This window comes from Lissotriton vulgaris, unplaced genomic scaffold (assembly GCF_964263255.1).
Source record: "Lissotriton vulgaris unplaced genomic scaffold, aLisVul1.2 SCAFFOLD_630, whole genome shotgun sequence".
NCBI classification, from domain to species: Eukaryota; Metazoa; Chordata; class Amphibia; order Caudata; family Salamandridae; genus Lissotriton; species Lissotriton vulgaris.
In genome coordinates, this window is record NW_028252722.1 from 791661 (window position 1) to 815173 (window position 23513).

General features: G+C 45.1%; 1 protein-coding gene across 2 annotated transcripts in view; it reads left to right on the plus strand.

Moving 5' to 3' along the window:
- Nucleotides 1-6113, plus strand: part of LOC147662060 (eukaryotic initiation factor 4A-III) — a 108122-nt gene extending 102009 nt beyond the window's left edge. For both annotated transcript variants that reach the window (XM_086951140.1, XM_086951141.1), the window contains exon 12: nt 5864-6113. In XM_086951140.1, coding sequence (XP_086807266.1) covers nt 5864-5880 — 17 coding nt within the window. In that variant the 3' untranslated portion in view covers nt 5881-6113. The remainder of the gene's footprint in view (nt 1-5863) is intronic.
- The last annotated feature ends 17400 nt before the right edge of the window (nt 6114-23513 follow it).

Below are 23513 nucleotides of genomic sequence, written 5' to 3' on the forward strand. Positions count from 1 at the left end.
GCAGCAGGGGAGGCTTCCCTGGCTGAACCTGTCAACTCTCCCACTCCATGCGTGGAAATTGATTGGCGGCAGTTCGTAGCTTTTGATCTTCCATTCTGAAGTATGCAAGTTATTTTGGCGGCCAGGTGACGGTATACGCCTGCCGTTGGCAAACATTTGTATCATACTGTACAGAAAGGTCTATTTACCCTCTTTCTGCTTCTCCGTCTACTGTTCTTTTCATTCTTACCCTGACCCAGCAGGGCTCTGCTTTGGGTACTCTTAAGGGTTATCTTTCTGCTCTATCTGCTTGTTTTTTGCGGCTGCCAGACCAACCTTCATTTTTTAAATCTCCAATTGTAAATAGGTTCTTAAAAGGGCTGGGTCAGTTGTATCCACTCACGCCCTTGGTCATGCCTCAGTCAGACCTTAATTTGGTTCCCACATTTCTCATGTGTGTTCCTTTAAAGCCATTGCATAATTGTTCTCTCTGGCTGCTTGCCATCAAGACAGCCTTTCTAGTGGCAATAACATTTTCCTGGAGGGTGAGCGAATTGCAGGCGTTATCTTGTAACCCCCCCTATGACTACTTTCATAGATAGGGGTGCTTCGTTTCTTCTAAAGGTGGTGACCCCCTTCCATCAGGGTCAATCTATCACGGTGCCCACCTTTTTTGCCCCTCTTATCCCTCTAAGAAAGAGGAGTCTCCATCATCTGGAACCAAAAAGATCATTGTCGTTCTGCCTTGACTGCACAAAAGAGTTCCGGTTGGGTGACCAACTCTTTGTTGGGAATGTGGGAGCTAAGAAAGTTTGGGCAGTGCATAAGATAACTATTTCTCACGGGGTCGTTCTCTGCATAAAGATCTGCTACGCCTTGGCTAAGAAGTAGCCCATTGAGGGATTAAGAGCCCATTCCACCAGGAAAAATGCTGTGACTACAGCCTTGGCTTGGGTTGTCCCAGACCTGGACATCTGTCAGGCAGCAACGTGGCGACTGCACACATTTGCCAAGCATTACTGCCTGGACAGTGAGGTCTGCAGGGACGGGCATTTTATCTTTTCAGTCCTGCAGGATTTTCTAGTGTGGGGAATTTGTCTGCAGTCCACCGCCAGGTTGGCTTGGGTATCTGTTCTAAGGTAAGGAATCTGCAGCTCGAAGTCTCTATCAGATGAACCAGTTACTTAACTTCAGTAACACATTATTTGGTAGAGCCAATTTCTAGCTGCAGATTCCTTACAGACCCACCTGTGCCTCCCTGCTCTGTAAACATATTCGTTGGGGCTAGGTTTCCTCCCTCTTTCAGGGCCCTAGTTTTGGCACACACGCCAGTCATGTCATGGCTATGCGCTTCTGGGGTGGAAAAGTACTGACATCCGCGTGCCTGCATGGCGCCTATATAGGTGACCATGACGTCATAACAGACGATATGGACGCCATCAGGCAGAGCCGAATGGAGTCATACGACTGTGCGCACAAGGTGTACTGCTCATGCAAAGTTTCTGGATCGAGCCTTATACCTGAAAAATTCAAAGGTAAGGAATCTGCAGCTAGATATTGTCTCTATCAGATAATGTACTACCGAAGGCAAGTAGCTTGTTCAATTTGACCAATAGATTATCATGCTTGTGATGTTTGAAAGATTTAAGGTATGTTTACAGAAATATGTACACTCATAAGTAGTAAATATAGCTGATTTAGGATGTAGATAAGATGCATTAGTGGTGTTAATCTTACTGTATAATTTGATGGCAATAGCTTTACCCCCTGGCATTTTCATAATGTGCTGCAGTTCTAAATAATTAACAAAATCCTGGGAGGCTCACTCCAGCCATGAGATAAACCGGATTTTTTTGAACTTTTCTATTAGTTGCCATCTCCAGAAAGATCAAATGGGATGAAGACTTGAGAAAGGAGGCAGGATAATAACCAGTGTTGCACCAAAAACCTTCATCCCAACAAACAGCTGCACTGTTTTTTCCCCTTCAGATACCTGCTCACAACACAACCGATATACAAGTATGATAAATTACATCTAGGTCACAGTTTGCCACGAGGTTTACTACACAAAATACGGAGTCGGATAACTTAGCTTAATGTGGCGAGTACAACTGGCAGTGTGTTAGGGTATTGACGAAAGAGAATGCAAGGATTTTTTCTTAAGTTTTAGATATTGCTCTTTAAGCTACTTTCATCATGGCAGTATCAGCATTTGGATATTGTGTAACATTACAGGATCAGGCTAGCCAAGTGCCTCGTAATTTGACCTCTTTCTTGATCAAATGAAGGGTTATTGATCTATTTTTTTAAAATTTTTTTTTTTTGCTTTCAAAAACCTATATTGTTCAGTTGCACGGTACATCAGTGTAATATAATCATCCAATCATCTGTCAGTTTCAAACATGGAATCAACACCTTCCTGTGTCTACAGTCATATTGTCCATGACAAAAAAAAACAGAAACTCGCACCCTCCCGCCCCTTAAACAATATGCACAGTGTACAGAAGGTAAAACGCAATATTGAAGACATTTTTTAAACATGTCAATATAACAATTATCTCAGCATTTTGTCATCAGCACATTACAGTATGACTGAAGTTGTGGCAGTACGTGGAGGAAATTTAACATAACTCCAAATAGGCACAAGTCTTGCATTTCTATCTCGTCTATCATTCCCATGTCACAAAAAAAAAACGGTATTGTCAACCTCTCCGGAGCTCTCCACAAGAGCATCTAGCATAGGTGCGTCTCCCCGTTGCCGGCTTGCTCCGCCCCCTCCGTCTCCTCATTTGCCCCATTGCTAAAAAAAATTGTGGACAGTCCTAATGTCAGGCGTTAGCCCTAGTAGTGCTGTAAGTGAGCATGGCGTGATTTCAACCCCCAGCATATCCGACAGCCCCCTCAAAGACCAGTGTCCAGTAATCTGCTACTTGGGGGCAGGTCCATGCTAAATGTATAAAGCCTGCGCCCTCTCTACCACAACGTTCACACCGATCATTGTCTCTAAGGTGAAACCTGTGTAGCTTAGCGGGGGTATGGTACAGCCGATGCAAAAATTTTAAGTGGATGAGACGTAATCTGCTATTGCTCGTGATTGCTTCCGTCTGTATGCAGCTAATTTCCAGGGTTATTGATCTATACCACCTTCTGCCTTCAAAGCGCCACCCAAATCCACTCAGACTCCCCTATTCCCTTCCTTATTAGGGTGTGTTGGAAAGTGGGTTATTGGTAGGGGCAAATGTAGGTCTAAGGCCACTAACACATGATAGGACTCAGCATAGGTCTTAGAAAAGTATTCCTTTGCTCAACCCTTGTTAACGTGGCTGCGAGCAGACCGGCTTAACTTCAAAGACAGGTATGTAAAGCATTTAAAAACACCATTTCAGTAAATAATTAAAACACAAAATAAAAATCCAACACCAATTTATAAAAATAGGTAATATTTTTATCTTTTAAATGACACCAAAGGAAAATAATCCACTGTAGGGAACCAGAGATATTAATTTTTAAAGATTAGTCACTTTCTAGTGCTTAGAAACCAACAGTGCCCCTTACGTCATTTCGTTTTTTCTGTCAGGGACACAACTTTATAAATTGTTCTGAAGAATTCTCACCACTGTAGTGGGCCGCCGCCTTCAGCAAGCGGGTCCAGTTAGAACACCTTCCTGGCGTTCTGCTTGCGAGCCCCAAAGTATCCAACACACAATCCAAGGTTCTGGAATCTCCAAGAGGGTCCTTGAAAGTGTGAAACTTCAATTCCGCAATCCACTTGAACAAAACCCTTACAAATCCACTGGTACTCCAGGCTTTGAATTCTTTGTGGGTCTGTCCAGGTGTGCTCTGTTAACCTGTAGCTTGCAGGGGAGTTTCCACTCTTGAGTCTTTTGGCAGCAAGGTATCCACAGGGCTGTATTTTCAGATGGTGCAGTCTTCATAGGTCAGGCCTTAGTTTCTTGCACAGAGCAAAATCTTTAGCAGGGCACTTCTTGCTTCATTCAGTTTCAAGCAGCAGATCTGGAGGGCTCTGCCCCTCTCAGGTACTTATTCAAAATTCTCTGGGTCAAGCACCAGGTCACTGCTGACCAATGAGAGCAGGGCAACTCCTCATAGTTATGACCACATCCTTTGGAGTGTGGCATTAGTTTGTCCCATCATTCTTCCAAATCCATAATGGCTGATTTTCCAGCAAGGAGGTAAGAGCTGGCTAAACACACCCCCTACCATCTGCACATACCTTTCTTAAGCCTAGCCCTGACTCTGGGTCAGACTGTCATAGTGGACTGAAACCCAGGCCTCCCCTCTTGCCTTTGAAGAGCGTAGTTTACAATGCCACCTCCTGGCCTGGCATTCCTATAGAACAGCACACAGCTCTCCCAGCAACCTGGCTAATCCACTTTACTCTGAGCAATCAGGGCAGACCACTGAAAGGCTGAATTTGGACTTACAAAGTCTCATAACTTATTGTATGTACACTTTAGGAGAAATTTAACAATATAATAATGTTGGATTTAGTACTACCATTCTGGGAAGTCTTTGAATGGTCCGCCTAGTCCTCTCCTTTCAATATTTATTAATCAATCACTTCCTACCATGTTAACCTATGGGTCATGGGGTTTGCAATAGGGCCACTTTTCAAGAACCAGGGCTTATAAAACCATTTTTAATAAGTATTTCCCTAATTTCTACAGGACCCCCACCCCCTGTGCAACTAGGGGAGACTTCAGGGGTTCTGAATCTGCAGAAATATTGCAGATCATCCTTACCCAATCCTTCTAGCATCAAAGTCGAATTTGAGCAGCTCTTTAATACAATGTGGGCAGTGAAATGTAAAATTTCACTTTACCCAGGCATATAAAAACTCATTTTATAAGGGCGCTCCTTATAGATAACTGACCCCCCACCCCTGGGATACCTAGGGGTGACCCTGGGGTTCCCTAATATGCAAAAACATGGTAGGTATTTAATGGCCCCTACCCCCAAAGTCGAATTTGGGCACAATTTAAGGTTTAAAAGCTGTCCTGGCCACCAGTGCAGCTTTTAAACTGACCTCAGGCTTCAGCACTGCACACATGCTGGTGCCGAGAATCTGCTGGCCTCTAAACTGCCATGCCCCAGGATACTGGAGACTTCTAGGTAGTTTCAATCCCCTGCCCTATTACATACTAGGGGCTTAGGTGGTAGGTCATGCCAATTACAGGGGTACCCCATCATACCATAGTGTACCCTAGTGTATGTTGGGTGTCTTAACTGTATTCTAATGTGTTCCTTTTAGCTTGGCACTGGCCCTGGGCCTGGTTAAACAGAGCCCAGTGTCGGAGTCAGTTACCACCAGTTCCAGTCAGCAAAAAGTTGGGGGGTGCCCAGGGAACAGGATGACTTTGCAACAGGGTGTATCAGCAGAAAATCATCTGTATCCAAGATTCCTGATAAGTATTTTATTCACAGGACACATCACTAGAAATGGAGTGTTTGCTCTTTCATATGGTATGTTCTTCATTTTGTTGTATTACCTGGGAGCAGAGCTAGAAAAGGGCCGCTCTGCTGTTCAGTACTCCCTGTTGAGCTATGAGGTGCATATGGTTGACTGTTCTTGGATTAACAAAGGTAGATATGGAAAAAGATTCTGCAAGAACCTCAAGCCACGTCAGTGATTTGGGTAGCTCCTTCTTTTCATCATCCCACTACTCGTTTTCCTACACTGGCTTCTTATCTGTGTTCTAGAACTCCTGGTAATTAGGGTGTGGTGAACTGCAGTAGAAGGCTTTAAACGAGCTCTGATTCAGCCATATAACACTGGAAACGCGTTAAATGTATGTTTTTAAATGGGGTATTAACTATTAAAACAAAACTTTTGATGGCCATTTAACAATTTCTTTTTTTGCAGTTGCCGATCTGATTTAATGGAACGGAGGTGAAGACAGACCCATGGAAAATCTTTTTACATTCATCTTTCTTTGGTGGCGCAGAACACTTTTTTATTGTATTTTTTATTTAACTGCAGTTTTAATGTCGTTGCAACACATTGTCCCCCATTGTTTTGAATTTTCAACTGCAAAAAAAACCTTTGTAAATAAAACGTTTTGTCTAAATCGATTTGTAACCTTTCAAAAAAATAAAATGGTTACATTTTTGTAGTTATCAGTATCACTTCTTTATTGATCATCCGTGGTGCTCGCTCTTCAAAAAGATAGAGAATCTTTCCTATTTAATATTGCTGGTAAATACCATAGTTAAGAAACAATACTGCACCAGAATTTTTGAAATTCTGCAGCATCTTCCTGCATGTTAGGCTCCATGAATCTTAAAGTATGAGCCAGTAATTGTGTTTTTGCACAGTCAACTGCTTCATGATATTTTGTGACCACAAGTAATTACTTTCTGGAGTTTTAACTTCTTGAATGAGAACTCAGCATACTTTTAGAAGCGTTGCTCTAATAATGAATACTCCGTCTTCGTGGCCAAGTCTTTATCTTTAAAATATTATGGCTGCAGGACTGTACGACTTTACTTTAACACTGCACCATTGGTAGGCCGGGGTTTCAAGGGACCATCCAAGATAAAGATTCTGCTGGCAGAGTAGTCTTAGAGTGAATATGTATTACATGACATTCGCTTTGGTTGATAATGCATTCCTCTGCAGTGTCTTTATCCTGTGCACTGTCCACCCGCTTCACACTAAGTGTATTAGCCTCTGTTTTGGTTAATTATAACCATAAGAGACAAGTTCATAAGTACAGTGTGTAAAAGAAGAAAAAAAGAGTAAAGTGCGCATATGGCAACAATACCTAAAGCATCAAGTTAATTATACAGGTTAAAGACTTCTGCAAGTGCATGTCATTAAAATAAGGTATCCTTAAAATCTCAGTGTAGAAATGAAAACTGAGAATGTATTACTTCAACTCAAATTAGTTTTGGTTTTAAAATGTTCTCAAAGTAAAAAAAAAAGTTGATTTTGCATTTAAAGCTTTCTCAACATGTAGACTAGCAGTTCACTGCAGAGAGAACGTCTTAGTGAGTCCTTCCTCTTTAGCACTCAGCATGTGAATGGTCACAATAATGTACGTAACCAAGCAATATGACATTTGCACATTTTTGGCACTCCGTGCATATCTCACTCTTCTTCGTATGACGACCGCTACGTTTCAGAAAGAGTGGTCTTAACCATTTTCTTCACTCCATTAATATACAGGGGCATGTGATGTGAATTAGTGATTCGGACTGATAGCCACAGAATCGGCAGCTTGTTGTATGATGTTTGTATGCCAGCAAGGCGTGTCAAAGTCCTGAGAATAGGACTAATGAGAAATGAAGGCAAATAAAAAGATGCCCGACTGCCTTCGACATTGGAGCAAAATGGTGTAACGTTTCCTGAAAACATAGTGCCTGTACAGGTGGCATCTTTTTGGGAGTTGAGCTCCCAAATTCGTTGTAAAGTATAACATTTTCTGTTGTTGGCACCTTCTTAAAGCTCTCCACTGACAGTGGTGGAATATAATAAGCATTCAGCTGCAGCATGTTTTTTGCGATGTTAAAATAATCCACCCAGGGGTCAAAATTAGCAGAGTTTGTCTGAGCAGACAAGATCACGGCCTTAAAAGACGTGTCTCTAAAGTTTCTCAGTCTGTGGCGATTAACTAAGGACTCCAGCATCGCCTGTAGTGATGGCTGCTGTAAATTTAATTCAAGTATAGTATGTGATTGAGTTTGTGTTAGGAAGATGTATTATATGGCTAAAAAAGTAATATCTACTAAGCTACAGTGCCAGCTTCCCCGGAAACGCCCCCAGGCCACTGTCAAAGGAAGGCAGAAATCTGGCTCGTATGATAGTAAATGTGCTAGCGTAGGAGATTCCAGATTAATATAGGGCTGTTTGATGGCATATTGACAAAGGCAGCGTTAGACTTCAAGTGTACCTGATGTTCTCTTGGGGAACCATTGAAGTCAAACCAGACACTGGGATAATCGTTTTTTTTGTCTCTCTACTATAGTTTCTCCAATAAGCCAACTGCTCAACATAGTGCTTGTCACTGAAAGATAACACAGCAGGTTTTTTCAGATTCTTAATTTAGTGGTGGAATTATACATATCTATGCCATGGAGTGCCTCTGAAGTCCTGCAGCTGTATTATCGAATATCACTGTGATCTGCATATTGCAGAGACTGAAGAGACCACCCAAGTTGGGGGGACAGGGGGCAGGGATATGACCCTTGGGCCTTAAAAGCATCAGGCAAATCTGCAGGGGTACCAGCACACAGCACTGTTTTCTGGCCTTTATTGGTTTTGATTTTGCTGGCAATATGCCCATTATGTGTGAGTTTAACTTAAGCACAAGTGTTCCTGTGTAAAGACTGAGTGACTCAATTATCTGGTTGAAATTCCCCATCTTTTAAGTTTGAGCAGTCAACAACATTAAAGACCAATATATAATCTATAAAGCAGGCAGACTGCACCTTTTTAGCTTTCGAAACGTGTGTGGTAACAATGAGACAGGATATTATCTGAAGTGTAAGCATCCCTTACTTAGATATAGTATACCTATATCTACCTTTATATATAGACACATAGTAACCTATAAGTCACTCCTATGGCAGGCCTTGACAATCCTGGAGGCAGAGTGCTTGGTTTTATGTGAGGGTGCCCTAGCATGAGCTGAGCCCCTCTGCAGCTTTCGGAATCATCTCCTTATAGCTGTTCTATGATATAGCCATACCATATACTCTTAAGTACATTATGAACCTCGCGGTTAATGCGAACTTTGGTTTTGCTTTATCAAAACATGTCGTGTAAGGTGTCAAACACTTTGGAATACTACCCCCCTGCAAATTCGGGGGCGGGGGGGGTAGCATTCCACCCTTCTAGAGGGAAAAGACGTGTGTTACTGCTTTACCCGGTTAAAGTTAAACAGAGCCCCAGCATCACAAATTGGATGCTGCTGCCACAGACACAAGTCTGACCTCCTGCTGCTGGACGAAACTCTGGCAAGGAATGCCTGGACAATAGGTTTCCTGTCCAGGGAGGTGCCAGCACCTCCCAAGACAGGCAGATGTGTATTGGGACAGGGAGGGCTGCATCAGCAGATGCTTTTGGAGACACTGCCTGGGGCACACAAGGTGCTCCATGCATAGCCCGGTTTAAACCAGTTGCTGGGGCAATCCAGCCCCGCTCTGGTGTGAAACTGGACTAAGGGAAAGGGGTGTAAGCACCCCCTTCCCAGGTCCACCCATAGGAGGGACCTAGCAGGTAATACAGCTCCTTTTCTTAGTATAAGTATAGGAGCTGTGCCCCCAGGACTTTAGATTATCCTGGAAAGAAACTTTGATACAGAAACCTTGGACCTTCGACATTCTATTCTGACTAGAAGACGGAAGACATCTCCCTTGTGGTCAAGGAGTGACCACCCTGTGCAAACAGGCACCACCAGTAACTTGCCGGTCTGCTTTGTCGACGCTCCCGCTGGAACCCGAAGACTCAGCGACACAGGAACTGGACTCTCAGACTTCTCCAACTCCCCTCCACATCGAGAATAATCATGTTGTTTGAGACCATTGATGTCAAATGATGGACTGATGTTATTTCATGTGTCTATATGTTATTGTTTCACTGCATAGTCACATAATCACTTATCACTACCACTCACCTTAGCACTTCACCCTAATTATGATTCCAGTCACTATTGTTTTTGACATACTACTTTTTAACTTTGATTAATCCGTGCAAGATAACAAAAAATAAGAATACCCTTGCAAAAATCAGAACTGTGGTGTGTTTTTTCTTTCCTTTTACAAATGTCGCATACAGTATTTCCAGGATTAATGATGTGAAATGCACTTAAAGTATATAGTATAGTAAAACATAAAGAAATTGTCTTGAGTTCCGACAGAACCATTGTTTTTGTTTGAAGTTTAGAACCCAGGTTCTGAGGGTCACTGGGTCACCCCATTATAATTAATGCACATCCACAGCAAAGCTGAGACCCGTAGCGGGCACGAGAGACGTTCGGACCGGACACCCTGGACATCCTGCATTTTGCTAACAGCTCGACTACCGAAGTACCCTCGCAGTTGTGCATTGGGGTACGAGAAGGCCCAAACCAGAGCGCCTATTGCACCGAAGTTCAGTCCTCTACACTCCACGAGTGCCGCGTGGGGCCTGCTCTTGCATTTCAGCTAGACGCGTCTTCCCGGTTCCTTGCCCATTGGCTAGTGAGCCCCCCTGAAGACTTTATTTTTGAACTAAACCCCTTTTCTGGTTGCTCCAGGCTTGCTCCAGTTTCCCTTCAAATGAGAAGTGCCACAGACCTTGCTGGTCTGCAACAAAGCCAATCTAGACATCCTGCGTGGGTTGCTTTTGCCAAGGCTTGTTGGGTCAAATCCGGATACCGACTCCGCAGTCAACTAGATCCATCGTGGGACAGCTCGTATCCAGCTCCTGGTCATTGTCTATGCCTTCTGGACCTCGTGGCTGAAGAGACAAGCTCACCTTCACCTTCAAGCACGCAACATCGCCTGGTTCCTTCTTGGTCACTGGCTAGTGACACAGACTCTATCCCCTCTGCTTTCAGGTTCTTCACTTCACTGATCCACCTGGACACTTTTCCTCTGGTCGGCTGCAGCACTTCTTTGCAGATCTCCATAGAAAACGACGACAAAACCTGACACGAAAAGATACCTATGCACCCTGGGTGAGTTAACACGGGTACTCCCGTGCTCCCGTGGGTCTTGCCTCTCGTAGTGTCCTAGTTTAAAAGGGTTCCATCCTAGTCCATCTGGAAGTGTGCTTAAACAGTAACTTAGTCACTTCTTCGTTTCCCATTAGAAGTCAATGGTAACTCGCGACTGTGTTTAGACACTGCACGTGTCTCCCTTGGGCCTCCTACTTCCTAACCTTTGGTTGTTTAGTGTAGCCCCAGCAATTCCCTAGGCCTACTCACTATTTCTGTAGTGGCATAACTGTATTTGTGCAACTTATTGTATGCTAATTGAGTAACTTGTGATGTACTTTTACCTCTGACCTCATAAAGAGTGCAGAGGGGTTGTGTTAAAAATAAATACATATATATTTGATATATACCTTGTGTGGTCCTTTTATTTGGTATTCAAGGGATTATTATTGGTAAAACAGCTTGCTTCACATGCTCTCTGAAGTATTAGCCTAAGACTGCTGGTCCATGCTACCACTAGGATAGCTTGTCTATAAGGTTGACTTTACAACCACCATCAATAAGGCTCGTTTAGACTGGTGCAAGCTGCCCACTAGAATAGTGGACATCATATGCCAGGCTAACTTCTCAAAGGGAGAGCATGTCAGTATCAGGGGAAGTGTCCAGTCCACTGGCCTCCCCAAGTTCCCCATACCAGTCCATCTGCTCTACAGACCCCTCCAGAACCTAATACATCATCAAAATGTTCAAGTGACAAAATAAAACACCTACGTTCAACTGGCGTCAAGCAATGGCGTTCTGACTCCATGACGTCAGTGATAAGGATGGGGCTGGAACTCTGAAGGCACCGACTTCGGGTCTGACGCCAAGGAAGGTTGCGATGGTATGACAGGCACCGTCCCGGATCTGGGATCGGATCCCTGATGCCCCACCGGTAGCGTGGGCAGAGCAGACTGGGTTGAATCCGATAGGGCCCCTTCTGGCGCCGCGTTGCCAGAGGACTCCAACAAGCGGCGCTTGGCCTCATAAAAGTCTTTAATTTTAGTGTGAGGCGTAAAGTCGACCCTGGCTCCGGCTGCGCAGAACAGTGCCTAGAGCATTGGTGCTCCTTACCTCATTTGGCGACGGACGACAATCGAGGCGAAGACAAAATCCTCTTGGACTTCTTCTTGTGCCTCTTCCCCGAGTGTTACAATGACCTCTAGTGGGACAAAGAGGACTTGGGGTGGGGTATTCAAACGAGACCGGGACCTCTGCTGAGTCTCTCTGGATGGTGTTGACTGCCGGTCTGCAAGGAGCTTCATAGCCTGTTCCTGCAAGGCTTTCAGAGCCATGGACCGACAGTCGAAGCATGACTTCATGTCGTGGTCGAGACACCAGAGACAGATGAGGTGGGGGATTGGTTACCAACATGCGGTGACAGGCACTGCATAGTTTAAACCCTGTCTTCCTCTAAGACTTCGCACACGATGGAAAAAAGTAACGTTGACAAAAATCGAAAGGAACGGTCAAAAAGTGAGAGGGGTAGCTGTTCTCCGAATTGGTACTTAGCTGGTGCAGAAAGAAAAGGACTGACGTCCGTGCTCCTGGGTGACGCCTAGATAGGTGAATGCGACGTCATAACTGACAGTAACGACATCAAGCGGAGCCAAATGGAGCCACCCAACAGCACGCACAAGGAGTACTGCTCAAGCAAAAGTTTCCGGATCTAGCATGAGGCCTGGGAAATACAAAGGTAAGGAATCTGCCGTTAGAATGCTCTAACAGATACATTTTTAGGGGGGGTGGTAACACCCCAAACAACCACCATGAAGCTACGCCCCTGAGTCTAGGTCCACTTCAGTGGATTCAAACATGGAGGAACTCTACCACATAGTTTCCTCATCCTGGAGAATAGGACCTACCCTTGTAAATCTCATCAAATGCAATGTTTGTACTGACCTAAACGTCTTCAGGGGCAAAGTCTCTGTCATCATAGAAAGACCCATCATTGGTGCATGTTAGGGACCTGCATGTCAGAACCTGTTTTGGAGCTTAACGACCCATCCCCTCGAAATGCAGTGTGAAGCCTAGATAGTGTTATCTACAAGTAGTAGTGGCTCTGGCGTGACGAGTGGCCATATCCTCAATGAATGGCAGTAAGAAGGTCTCCCAACTCCTGAAAATCCATCCCATACCAGCAGTAAGAGTGTGCCGCCTCCCTTTTAATTTTCCTCAATAGGTAAGCCTGTAAGGGGGACCACTTTATCTCCTAGTTTTTGTGTCAAAACCTAGGGGTATTTGTGCTGATCCAGAGAAGTAACACCTCATTAATGCCCCCCATGATGCAGCATTAATGAGGTGTTAATTCTCTGGATCAGCACAAATACCCCTAGGTTTTGACGCAAAACCCAGTCTACTGTGATAGCCAGACTAGGCATCTCCTTAAAAACTAACACCTACTACAGGCAGGCATAAACGAGGGTGATTGTTTTTACTTCTCCGATCAAATAAACCACGCATTGCACATGTGTGGAAGTGCACAGCACACATCTAATACGTGGGATCCTTCTGAAATTTGTCTAGGTACAGGAATTTGTACTCAGATTGAAAGCTTCCAATACAAACCCATGATAGATTGCACACCCTTGCCTCTGTCATCACCGTGTGAGCCTGTGTGTTGCAAAGGCAACACAATTAGAGCCCCAACGCAGGGGATGACCGCAGCAGACCATTCTTAGTAAATATGGTTCTGCATTGGTTTCCCCTTGTGTATCACAGCAAATTTGGTTGCTTTGCTTTCATGAAACATTAGTAAACCTGTCCCTAAATGTTGCAACAAGAAAGGCCTAGGTCTGGAGAGGAGCAAGAGGTCTGCTCACCATCAACCTTTGATTGCCACTCTCTCTTCTCTGTGTAAGCTGATGTAGCAAGTGGATGGATGTTTGTGGGCTCAAAAAGGAACCCCACCAATTAGGCTGCTCCAACATTTATTCACAAAGATCTCCATGCATACACTTCTGATGCTTGGCCGGCTGCAGCCATACCTTAGATCTGATTGGCCACCTGGTACCACCAGACTCAAATCCTAGGACCATATTTTGAAATACCAAATAAACAAGCACTGGCATAGCAATAGGTCTCGTCTTTGGGACCTTATAAGTATTTAGCCATGCAGCACATTATCCTGGGTGGTACAACATCTACTGTTCTTTAACACGGAACCTTTGATACTAATAGGCACAATATAACACTGCAATGAGTAGTACTTGTACAACTGGCAGTCTGAACTCGCATGTCTGGAAGAGCTTTCATAAACTATAATGAAGAAAAAGGATTTTAAGTGAAACAAATAATTTGCCTGATACATAATTTAAGTGAGGAAGTCACTATGCATCCAGATTTTCTGGTTTTACTTTGTACAAAGCAGCTAATAGATGGGTATCAATATGTCTTTTCTTACGCTAAGGTTTGTTTTTTATCTGTGTACTTTTCAAAATATAGCGCAAACCCGACTGGAAGGTTATTGAGCACTTGACATGAGCCCCAGTTCCATTAAACAAGGTCACACGCATTTGTTTATAGGGATGGGAATTTAAGTGATTTGCCCAGAATCACAGGATGCTGAGCCGACTCGAACCCGGTTCCCCAGTCGGCGTTCTGACTAACAGCCCAGATCTCTGCACATGTGAAGACGTTTTACTCCTGGACAGTGGACACTGAGCTGGTCTCTGCAGGAGAAAAGACGGAGAACACATTATCCTATCAAATGCTTTTGAACCGTAGAGGGGATGGTGCAGGGTCTTTTGCTAGCTACAGCAGTGCTGGGGTTGTGGCACATATTGCCTCTGTCAGAGTTTTCTCTGCTGTGAAGTGCCAGACACATCCATTTGAATCGATGAGAGCGCAGGAGAGAAAATAAAATAAAGGTGATTATGGTTTTATTTTACTGTTGAAAGCAAAGATACACAAGCTGGACAAATCAGCACACCCACACTACGCTGTGACAAATATTTCACTTTATAGCCAGCTAGTATGATGGTTATAACGACACAAGGAAGCGTTAGGGGCAGTTTATGAAAACTATAGTAGTACCAACTGGGTGATGCACAACTACACCTCTAAATATGAACGTCGAGAAGATTTCGAATTATAGTCGCACAGTCACAGCACGCAAACTAATCCAGCATGAAGCTATTTTATTGCAATACGGTGTCTTACTCTTTAAGAGCGTGTGTTCTTACACTCCGACCCCAGAGTGGGAGTTCCTTTGCTTGCTGCCTGGTTAGGGTGACCAGATTCTCAAAACAAACAAGCATTTACAATGCAATGGTCTCGGCAATATTATAGGTAGAGCTATTGGTATTGCTCATTATTTTTTTTATCTTTTTTGTATCCCTAAATAAATGGCATTGTCATTTCTATCGGCATTAGCTTTTTTTGCATATGTGATACCTATTGCATTAGCAGAGAGAGAGTGAGGTAGTGAAAGAGAGAGAGTGAGGTATTGAAATAGAGAGAGAGTGAGGTAGTGAGAGAGAATGAGGTAGATAGAGAGTGAGGTAGTGAAAGAGTGAGGGAGAGGGATGTTGTGAGGTAATGATATAAGCAAAACAAATGGACATATAGTTTTCTGAAGAAGCATACATGGAAACAAAGCGGATATAATACATAAGAAACCATGCATGGAAAAACACTAAATAAAAGAAAGAACATTTAGCGAATAACAGCTAGACATGTCACTATCTGATGAAGAATGCATGGAAACAAATTATATGTAATACAGAAGAAACCCTGCATGCAAAAACCCTGAGTACCAGATAGATACATAAAAGACCACACATATACCCGCAATAAATAATAAAAGGGACACATCTCCTTCCCTTCAAAACCATAGTAGACAACATCACACTGTACCACGTCCTACATCTCATACCAAACCCCACATGCCACAGAACACAGAAGTTGGCCAGACAAGCACGAACAGCAATACACAAGGAAACAAACACAAAGTGGCACAGCAGATCACAACCATGCAAACAACAAATCTGCATCAGAAATGGGTGGACTAACTAACGCACATCCATTCCATAAAGGATCTAATCCACCCTCACACAGTCATCCCTATACAAGAGCATCTAGTGTCCACCGTCCCCACACAATCATCCCGACACAGGGCATCTAGTGTATCATACAAGCAAAGAATTTGTGACCCACACAATCATGGAAGGAGACCATAGCAAACAAAGCACATCATTACATAGTAAAGGGGGCGTGACCTAAAAAGATGGCGGAGTAGACGATTTTCTTGGGGCGCCCGTCAACTCGAGTGATTGATAAAAAGCCTGTGTGTTACAAGTTGTAAAATTAATAAAAATCTGCTTGTAAAGTCTACCTCCCTTACCTTGCCGCTAACTGCGATCTCTGATGGGCCGATAATTGGTGGTATTCCCAGACGAGCTTGGGTGAATGGGAGCTCAGCTGGCCATTTCGCTTTCGCTGCTGAGACCTGGGCCAGCGGTCTCACTGCCAAGGCAGCCGGAGGTGCACAACAGTGGTCGTCTGCCATCCTGTTGAGGGAAACACTTCTGACTGCCGGGTGAGAAGGCGCCCTTCTGTGACAGCCCGATCCCCTCGGGCAACAGGTGAGTAGGTTCAGGGTGATCAGCCTCAAGGCTATAGTGGTGTAACGCAGCCGGATTTGAGGACGGGCACCGGCCGGCGGTGGAGGCTGAGTGAGAACCTCTTTTGAACTGTGATCAACTGTGGGGGCGGCCCTTCTGCTGGAGTTACTGCATTGAAAGATCACTACGCAGAGCAGGACGACGGGGGGCAGAGCAGGACGACGGAGCTGCGGGGGGAGGGAAGGGGGGGCAGAGCAGGACGACGGAGCTGCGGGCGGAGGGAAGGGGGGGGCAGAGCAGGACGACGGAGCTGCGGAGGGAAGGGGGGGGCAGAGCAGGACGACGGAGCTGCGGGCGGAGGGAAGGGGGGCAGAGCAGGACAACGGAGCTGCGGGCGGAGGGAAGGGGGGCAGAGCAGGACAACGCGGTGCGGGCGGAGGGAATGGGGGGGGCAGAGCAGGACGACGGAGCTGCGGGCGGAGGGAAGGGGGGGGCAGAGCAGGACGACGGAGCTGCGGGCAGAGTGAGGGGGGGGGGCAGAGCAGGACGAAGGAGCTGCGGGCGGAGGGAGGGTGGGAGCGGGACCGGGACGAAGAAGGGCTGCGGGCGGAGGGATGGGGGAGGGGGACGGAGCTGCGTGCGGAGGGAAGGACAGAGCTGGACGAAGGAAAGCGGAGGGAAGGGGGGACGAGCAGAGCAGCTCAGAGCAGCTCTGGAAACAACCACCGTCTTTCTCCGAGGCAAAGCAGAAATGCCTCGGAGAAAGCATGGTCATTTTCGCATTTGGGGTCGTGTTTTGCTGTTCTGAGTGACGGACAACGTCACTGTCTAAAGAACGCAAAAAATCACGCCCCCAAATCCGAAAAGGACGGGGCTACATTGGAGTGACTGATCTCTCCTCCAATGGCTGGCCTCCGTTTAGGAAGCCAGCCAATTGAGGAGAGGTCAAGTACAGAGGCGGGTTCAAGCTCCGTACTCAAAATCATTAATTCTCTGACCGGAAGCTGTTGTTCCTGGTGTAACCTCTTCAACATGCTTTCTTTCTTCTCTCTCTCTCTCTCTCACACACACACACACACTCTCACCTGTAAAAAAAATAATCATTAGTTTCATGTACTTGGTATTTTGACACCCGTGCACCTCGTCGCAATCCTTTCACATAAAATAGTCATCACAACTGGAACATGTGTGACAATCGGTCTGTAAATGGTGCAGAGAGGCCAAGGACTGGATGAGCATGTAGTGATAAAACAACTTTATGATCCACTGGCAGGTACTGTGAGAAATTCACACTACTTTCAGCCTTAGCACCAGAGGGCCCAATCATGTCCTAGCATGAACACACGCCCACAACTTGAACTCCGTCAGGCACCTAAGGGCCTGTCATTAAACAATATGCACTCTACAAAAGTCACATGTTGCTCAAAAAAACTAGCGAAGCACGACATCAGAGAAAGACATGCAATCTTAGACAATGCAAGATTAAATAAAACGTAAAATGTAAATAGGTACTGTATCATTAACAAACACTACCTTGAAGGAAGGGTGGCAAATGAAGTATTCTGTAACAACAGTACTCCTGTACAATGGCTCTCAGTGGACTCAGAGGGCTTCGGTAATCATGCACAAAATAGCATTTTAATGATGTGATGTGGACATCAGCATTAGAACTGGATAGGTTAATGCCCAATGTATGGCACTAGGCAGAGCTGATCCCATTGGTTATTTATTTATTTATTTATGTATTTATTTATTAACAGTTTTATATAGCGCGTACGTGACCCATGGGTATCAGAGCGCTTAACAACATGTGATATAAATACAAAAAGAAGTGTACAAACGAGCAGAAAACATGTTGACTAGTAAATGGCGATTTAGACATAGTAATTACTATATCTTAAAAATCTTGATAAGCAACATTTAAGGTATTGATTCAATACCTGAGATAATAAAGTTCTGAGGTAGAGATTAAAGGTGTTACATCAGATCCTATGGGAATAAAATCCATGAAAGTCTCCGGTCTATACTGAGATGGAGGATTCTTGCGCTATACAAGCATATAAATAAATAAATAAATTAAGAAAATTATTTCCCAATCAAAGATGGTGGTCAATTTTACGCAAGATCTAAATCTCCAGAGTGTCCAACAGTAAATTAGCTTGTGGCGTCTATTTTTCAATCTTCAGTCTATTAAGATGCTTACCATGGAGATCTTTGTTTAGCAACCAGTGTGCCAACATGCGCATGTCTCTTCATGTTTGAAGCCAAGCGTCCCTCGCCCTGGGTGTTGTGGAACTCCTCCCAAACGAGTGTTCGACTGAGATTTCCTAGTTGCTACCAAATGGATTTTGGATATTCCTGCTAAGGCAGTGCTGCGAGAGAGCTTGTTGTTTTCATGATCTTTGTTAATTAATTTGAACTGTGGTAGATTGTGTCTTTCTCCTGAAGAACCCTTGAACTCAGATATACAATTGAGGTTTACCAAGTTTATAATCTGGGCCACTGGAATTATGCAATTCGGCTACTGTGCAGCTTTTTTAATAGTTATGTTTGTGCTGCACTTGCCACGTAATGCATCATCTGCTGCATCCTTAGTAGGTTTTAACAAAACTGTTTCTACCTCGAACAGATCGAAAATTATTATAAGTGAATCGACGAGTTCCTGCGCTGTAGAAGGCCCTTCGCAAAGGTTGACCAGTCACTTGTCAGTAGCTTGTTGCTGTACTTGAGGGCTGGAATTTATGAGGTGAAAACTTTGCTAAGAAAGTATTAGCACGGTTTAAAATGTCAAAAGAATACTTTCACACAATATGCAGCATTACTCTGCATAATTAGCCCTTTCCTGGCACATAATTTAGTCAAATCTGTCACATAAATTGGTCTCCTCCTGCCGCATAATACCTTTTTCAAGACCAAATAGTGATTGGACCTCAAAAGTTGTATACACTACACACAGACAAATAAAAGAGGTACTAAAACTTATACTTATTGATGAAATATGTGTAACAGGAGCCATGTTCTTGTTCATACAAAGCGCGTATGGCTTCAGAATGACTGCCAGCTTTATAAGGAAGATCATTATTCAATAATTCTCAAGGCAAACTATGAATTAGAATAACAGAGTTTTAGTTGCCTTTTGTGTTAAGTTATTAAACCTCAGTTCAGGTGAAGAATCCATACGATTTCCAGTTGAGGCGCTGAGCAGCCAGTGTCTCTTTTTACTATTCCCTTTGCCCTGAGTGCCTGGCTGGTGCTTCTAGTTAGTTGACCCTCAGGGGCAACGTGGGCAAGACAAAGCTGCCTCTGCATCTAGGCATTCTTCTAATGTAAATGTGAGCCTGACACTCTGTCAAACCACAGACCCACCCATGGGATGGGCCACTCCACTGGTTCCCCCAAGGACCAAAGTCCTATTAAAAGAATTATTGTTGCAAAGTGGCCACGAGGCATCATAATAAGTATAGTCAATGATTTAGCAAGCAGTGATAACGGGAACAAAACCTACTATGACGTGTTAAAAAAAAATATACATCCATTCTGAAAAGCTGTTTCTTAAGGCCTTTCAATCGAAGCAGTCAATGCATTAGTAAACTTTTTGTGGTATAAAAAGTAGCAAGAAAAGAGCCATTATCCCTTACAAAGTCAAAACACGTGCACCATTCTTAATAAATGAACTACGAGCAATTTAAAGGGCTGCTTGATGGGGTGTAGGGTACAAGGGCTAAAGATTTTGGACCACTTCACTATGTGACATCACGGGCACTGTTTCCAGTCCTGCACTTTAGTGTGATAGCCGCCCTAAGGCGTTCAGGGTAGTGTAGTTTTAGCTGCTGACATAACCAGACTAAAACAACTGGGAGCAAATGTTTGTGGGTGAAAAGCAGGGTTGTTCGCAGGGCTTGTGATGGAGTGAGGGGGCCACCGGCACACGCTGAGGCACCATACTCAGAGTTCGTTGCGTTTTAATTTATAGTACTCTGAAGTCACTGACACACATGACGCTATAAAACACACCTGAACAACAAGTCGTGTGTACAAATTCTTAAAGAAACTTTTGAAAAGTGCCGGCTCAGTCTGCGCTAATGGAGGAGTACAAAGTGAACAGAAGCAGGTGTGCATCTGACTCGGAAAGCTTGAGTTGACAAGTCTGTGTTATGCGGACACCACCTGCGCAGTGCTAGCAAGCCTCAGCAGGTGTGGGGAATGCCGGGGCGGAGGGAAGGGGGGCAGCAGGACAACGGAGCTGCGGGCGGAGGGAAGAGGGGGGCAGAGCAGGACGACGGAGCTGCGGGCGGAGGGAAGGGGGGGGGGCAGAGCAGGACGACGGAGCTGCGGGCGGAGGGAAGGGGGGCAGAGCAGGACAACGGAGCTGCGGGCGGAGGGAAGGGGGGGGCAGAGCAGGACGAAGGAGCTGCTGGCGGAGGGAGGGGGGGGAGCGGGACCGGGACGAAGAAGGGCTGCGGGCGGAGGGATGGGGGAGGGGGACGGAGCTGCGTGCGGAGGGAAGGACAGAGCTGGACGAAGGAAAGCGGAGGGAAGGGGGGACGAGCAGAGCAGCTCAGAGCAGCTCTGGAAACAACCACCGTCTTTCTCCGAGGCAAAGCAGAAATGCCTCGGAGAAAGCATGGTCATTTTCGCATTTGGGGGCGTGTTTTGCTGTTCTGAGTGACGGACAACGTCACTGTCTAAAGAACGCAAAAAATCACGCCCCCAAATCCGAAAAGGACGGGGCTACATTGGAGTGACTGATCTCTCCTCCAATGGCTGGCCTCCGTTTAGGAAGCCAGCCAATTGAGGAGAGGTCAAGTACAGAGGCGGGTTCAAGCTCCGTACTCAAAATCATTAATTCTCTGACCGGAAGCTGGCAAGCCAGCTTTTCCGGTCCGAGACCTAAAAACGGGGACAGGTCATAGACATAGAAGTAGGACTACGGTATGCAGTAACCATCGACATAAAAGTAGGACTATTTGACAGCTGTCATAATTTGAATTTAAAAACACTTATAAAGCGCGCATTTACCTAGCGGTTTCTTGGCGCTGGCGGACTTTAGAACCTGGGTGGTAGCTGTGAGAAAGCTAGGCTGTGAATGCTTGCAGAAAAAGATGGGTTTTTAAGGCCTTGCGAAAGTCAGGGTAAAGTGGGATGGATCGTATATTGAGGGGGAGGGAGTTCCAGAAAGTAGGACCTAGGACCGCAAATTTCACCCCCCGCCCCCATCCTCTTCTTCCTGAAACGAGAAACGGAAAGAAGGGCCTGGGAGGGGGAGCGGTGCTCTCTGACTGGTGTATAGCTGGAAATTGACGAGTTTATGAATGCTGGGGCAGTTCCAGCTCGGGCCTGAAACGCAGTACAGCCAAGTTTGAAGAGGGCCCGCTCCCTAATGGGCAACCAATGCAAATTCTTTAATACAGAGGTAGCATGATGGAGTTTAGGGAGACCATGAATGAGACGTAGAAAAGGGACTATAATGACAGCTCCCTCCACAGACCGAGTGGGCACTAGCTATGCAGAACCTGTAGGTTGTGAAGGAAACTCACACTGTCACAGGCTGCTTGAGCAGGACCCTGGGTGTACATACATCTGTGAAGGAAGCTTGCAGTGCCACTGTCTGTGCTGAGCCTGTGCTGTATAAGAGAAAAGCGCACTGCGACAGCACATGCTGCCAGGCAAGTGTGCATGTGTGTGATGCTTTCATTGGTGCTGCTTGCATTATACCTGCTCTCTACCAGACAGGATTTTGCCCTATCACTGCCTGTGCTCTTTCGCTGGTGTGTGTATGTGGTGTGTTGCAGTCTGAGGGGCGTATCAGCGTAGTTCTCACGAATGCACCTCAGTTGATGGGGTTTAGTGGATATGTCACCTGTAGGATTAAGAAGACCTGTGTTGTGATCCTGGCTGTCCTCACTTGACTGGATTGTGGGCTCCTACGCATGCAAGATGCAATCTAATTCCTCGCTGCATACTTTGGAAGCAGAAGACTGGCGCTGACAAATGTAACTTAATTTCCTTTTCTGTGCCTCAGTTCACAATGTGGGCTACTCGAGAACATTAATTAATTAATGCAAGAGGTTTACACTGCATGTCACATAGGGAATTCATGGGTGTTCCGTATACAGGATATGTAAGAAAGAAAGCCAGTTTGTCTCGGTGTCACAGAATATGCACTCATCAACTTGCAGGATGTTCTCCATACAGGTGTATGCCTCGGCTCAAGAGTGTCCCCACTGGTGAATCCCTCATGCATTATATTAATGTGCAGATAAATTCCTCAGGTGGTAACCATGATTAAGTTGAATTCGTAAAATACGATTTTGGTAAATGTCCAAAGGAGGAAGATACTCAAAAGTTTATAAGGAGCATCAGTTTGCAACACTTTTTTTTAAAGCGCTTCAAATCATCACTTTATTCAGTTCGACCAGATGAAAGTCATTTGTGTGGCTGCAGAATAACTCACCGAACATCCCTAACATAATGGTCAATTAACCCCATGGCTGCTAGGCGTTTTCCCGTCCTGCGCTGGGTTTTATTGTTTTATATTGTTTTATGACGAGCTGGCCTTGTCATCCGCGCACGGCAGGTAAGCGCCATGACGAGGCCAGCTCGTCATTAGCCTCGAAGGGGTTAAGCTGAGCAAGTATACGTTTTAAAAGAGAATATTAGTGTACTCATTAAAGGCCTGCTGTTTGAAAGACTATTTTACAAAAAATGCAACACCTACTCGTTCCAGTAAATTAAATCTTACTTTTTTCTCCTAAAAACGGACAATTGCTGAGCAGTGTATTTACAGGTTTGACTAGACATTTGTCGATTTCCACTTCCTCTAATGTGCGCATGAGGCCTGATCAGGCATGCAACACCCATTTGACTTCACCCCCCCCCCCCCCCATCGTGTGTGGCAGCCTCGGATGAGACCGATTCCGGGCACCCACAGAGCCACACCCGAACGTTTCACAGGTCTTTAAAAGACCATTTGAATTTTAATTAGTCCTTGCTGTTGTTTCACACCTTGTTGGAGGCCCTGCAGCTCCACTCTGCCCTGATTAACATCCTTGCAACACGCCTGTGCGGGCACCTCTTGGAAGTCAGCAAAAGTGTAGGTGGCGCTGCGTGGACAAAGAAGGGAAATCCCGAGAGAAAACTTCTCTCTTCTAAGGATTTCCCTTCCTGCTACAGCGCTCATCACACGCAATGAAAAACCGGGACATTTTTGTGTTTAACTCGGACACCTTTCGAAAACGGGGACATTTGACTCATTTGGAGAAAAGTGTCG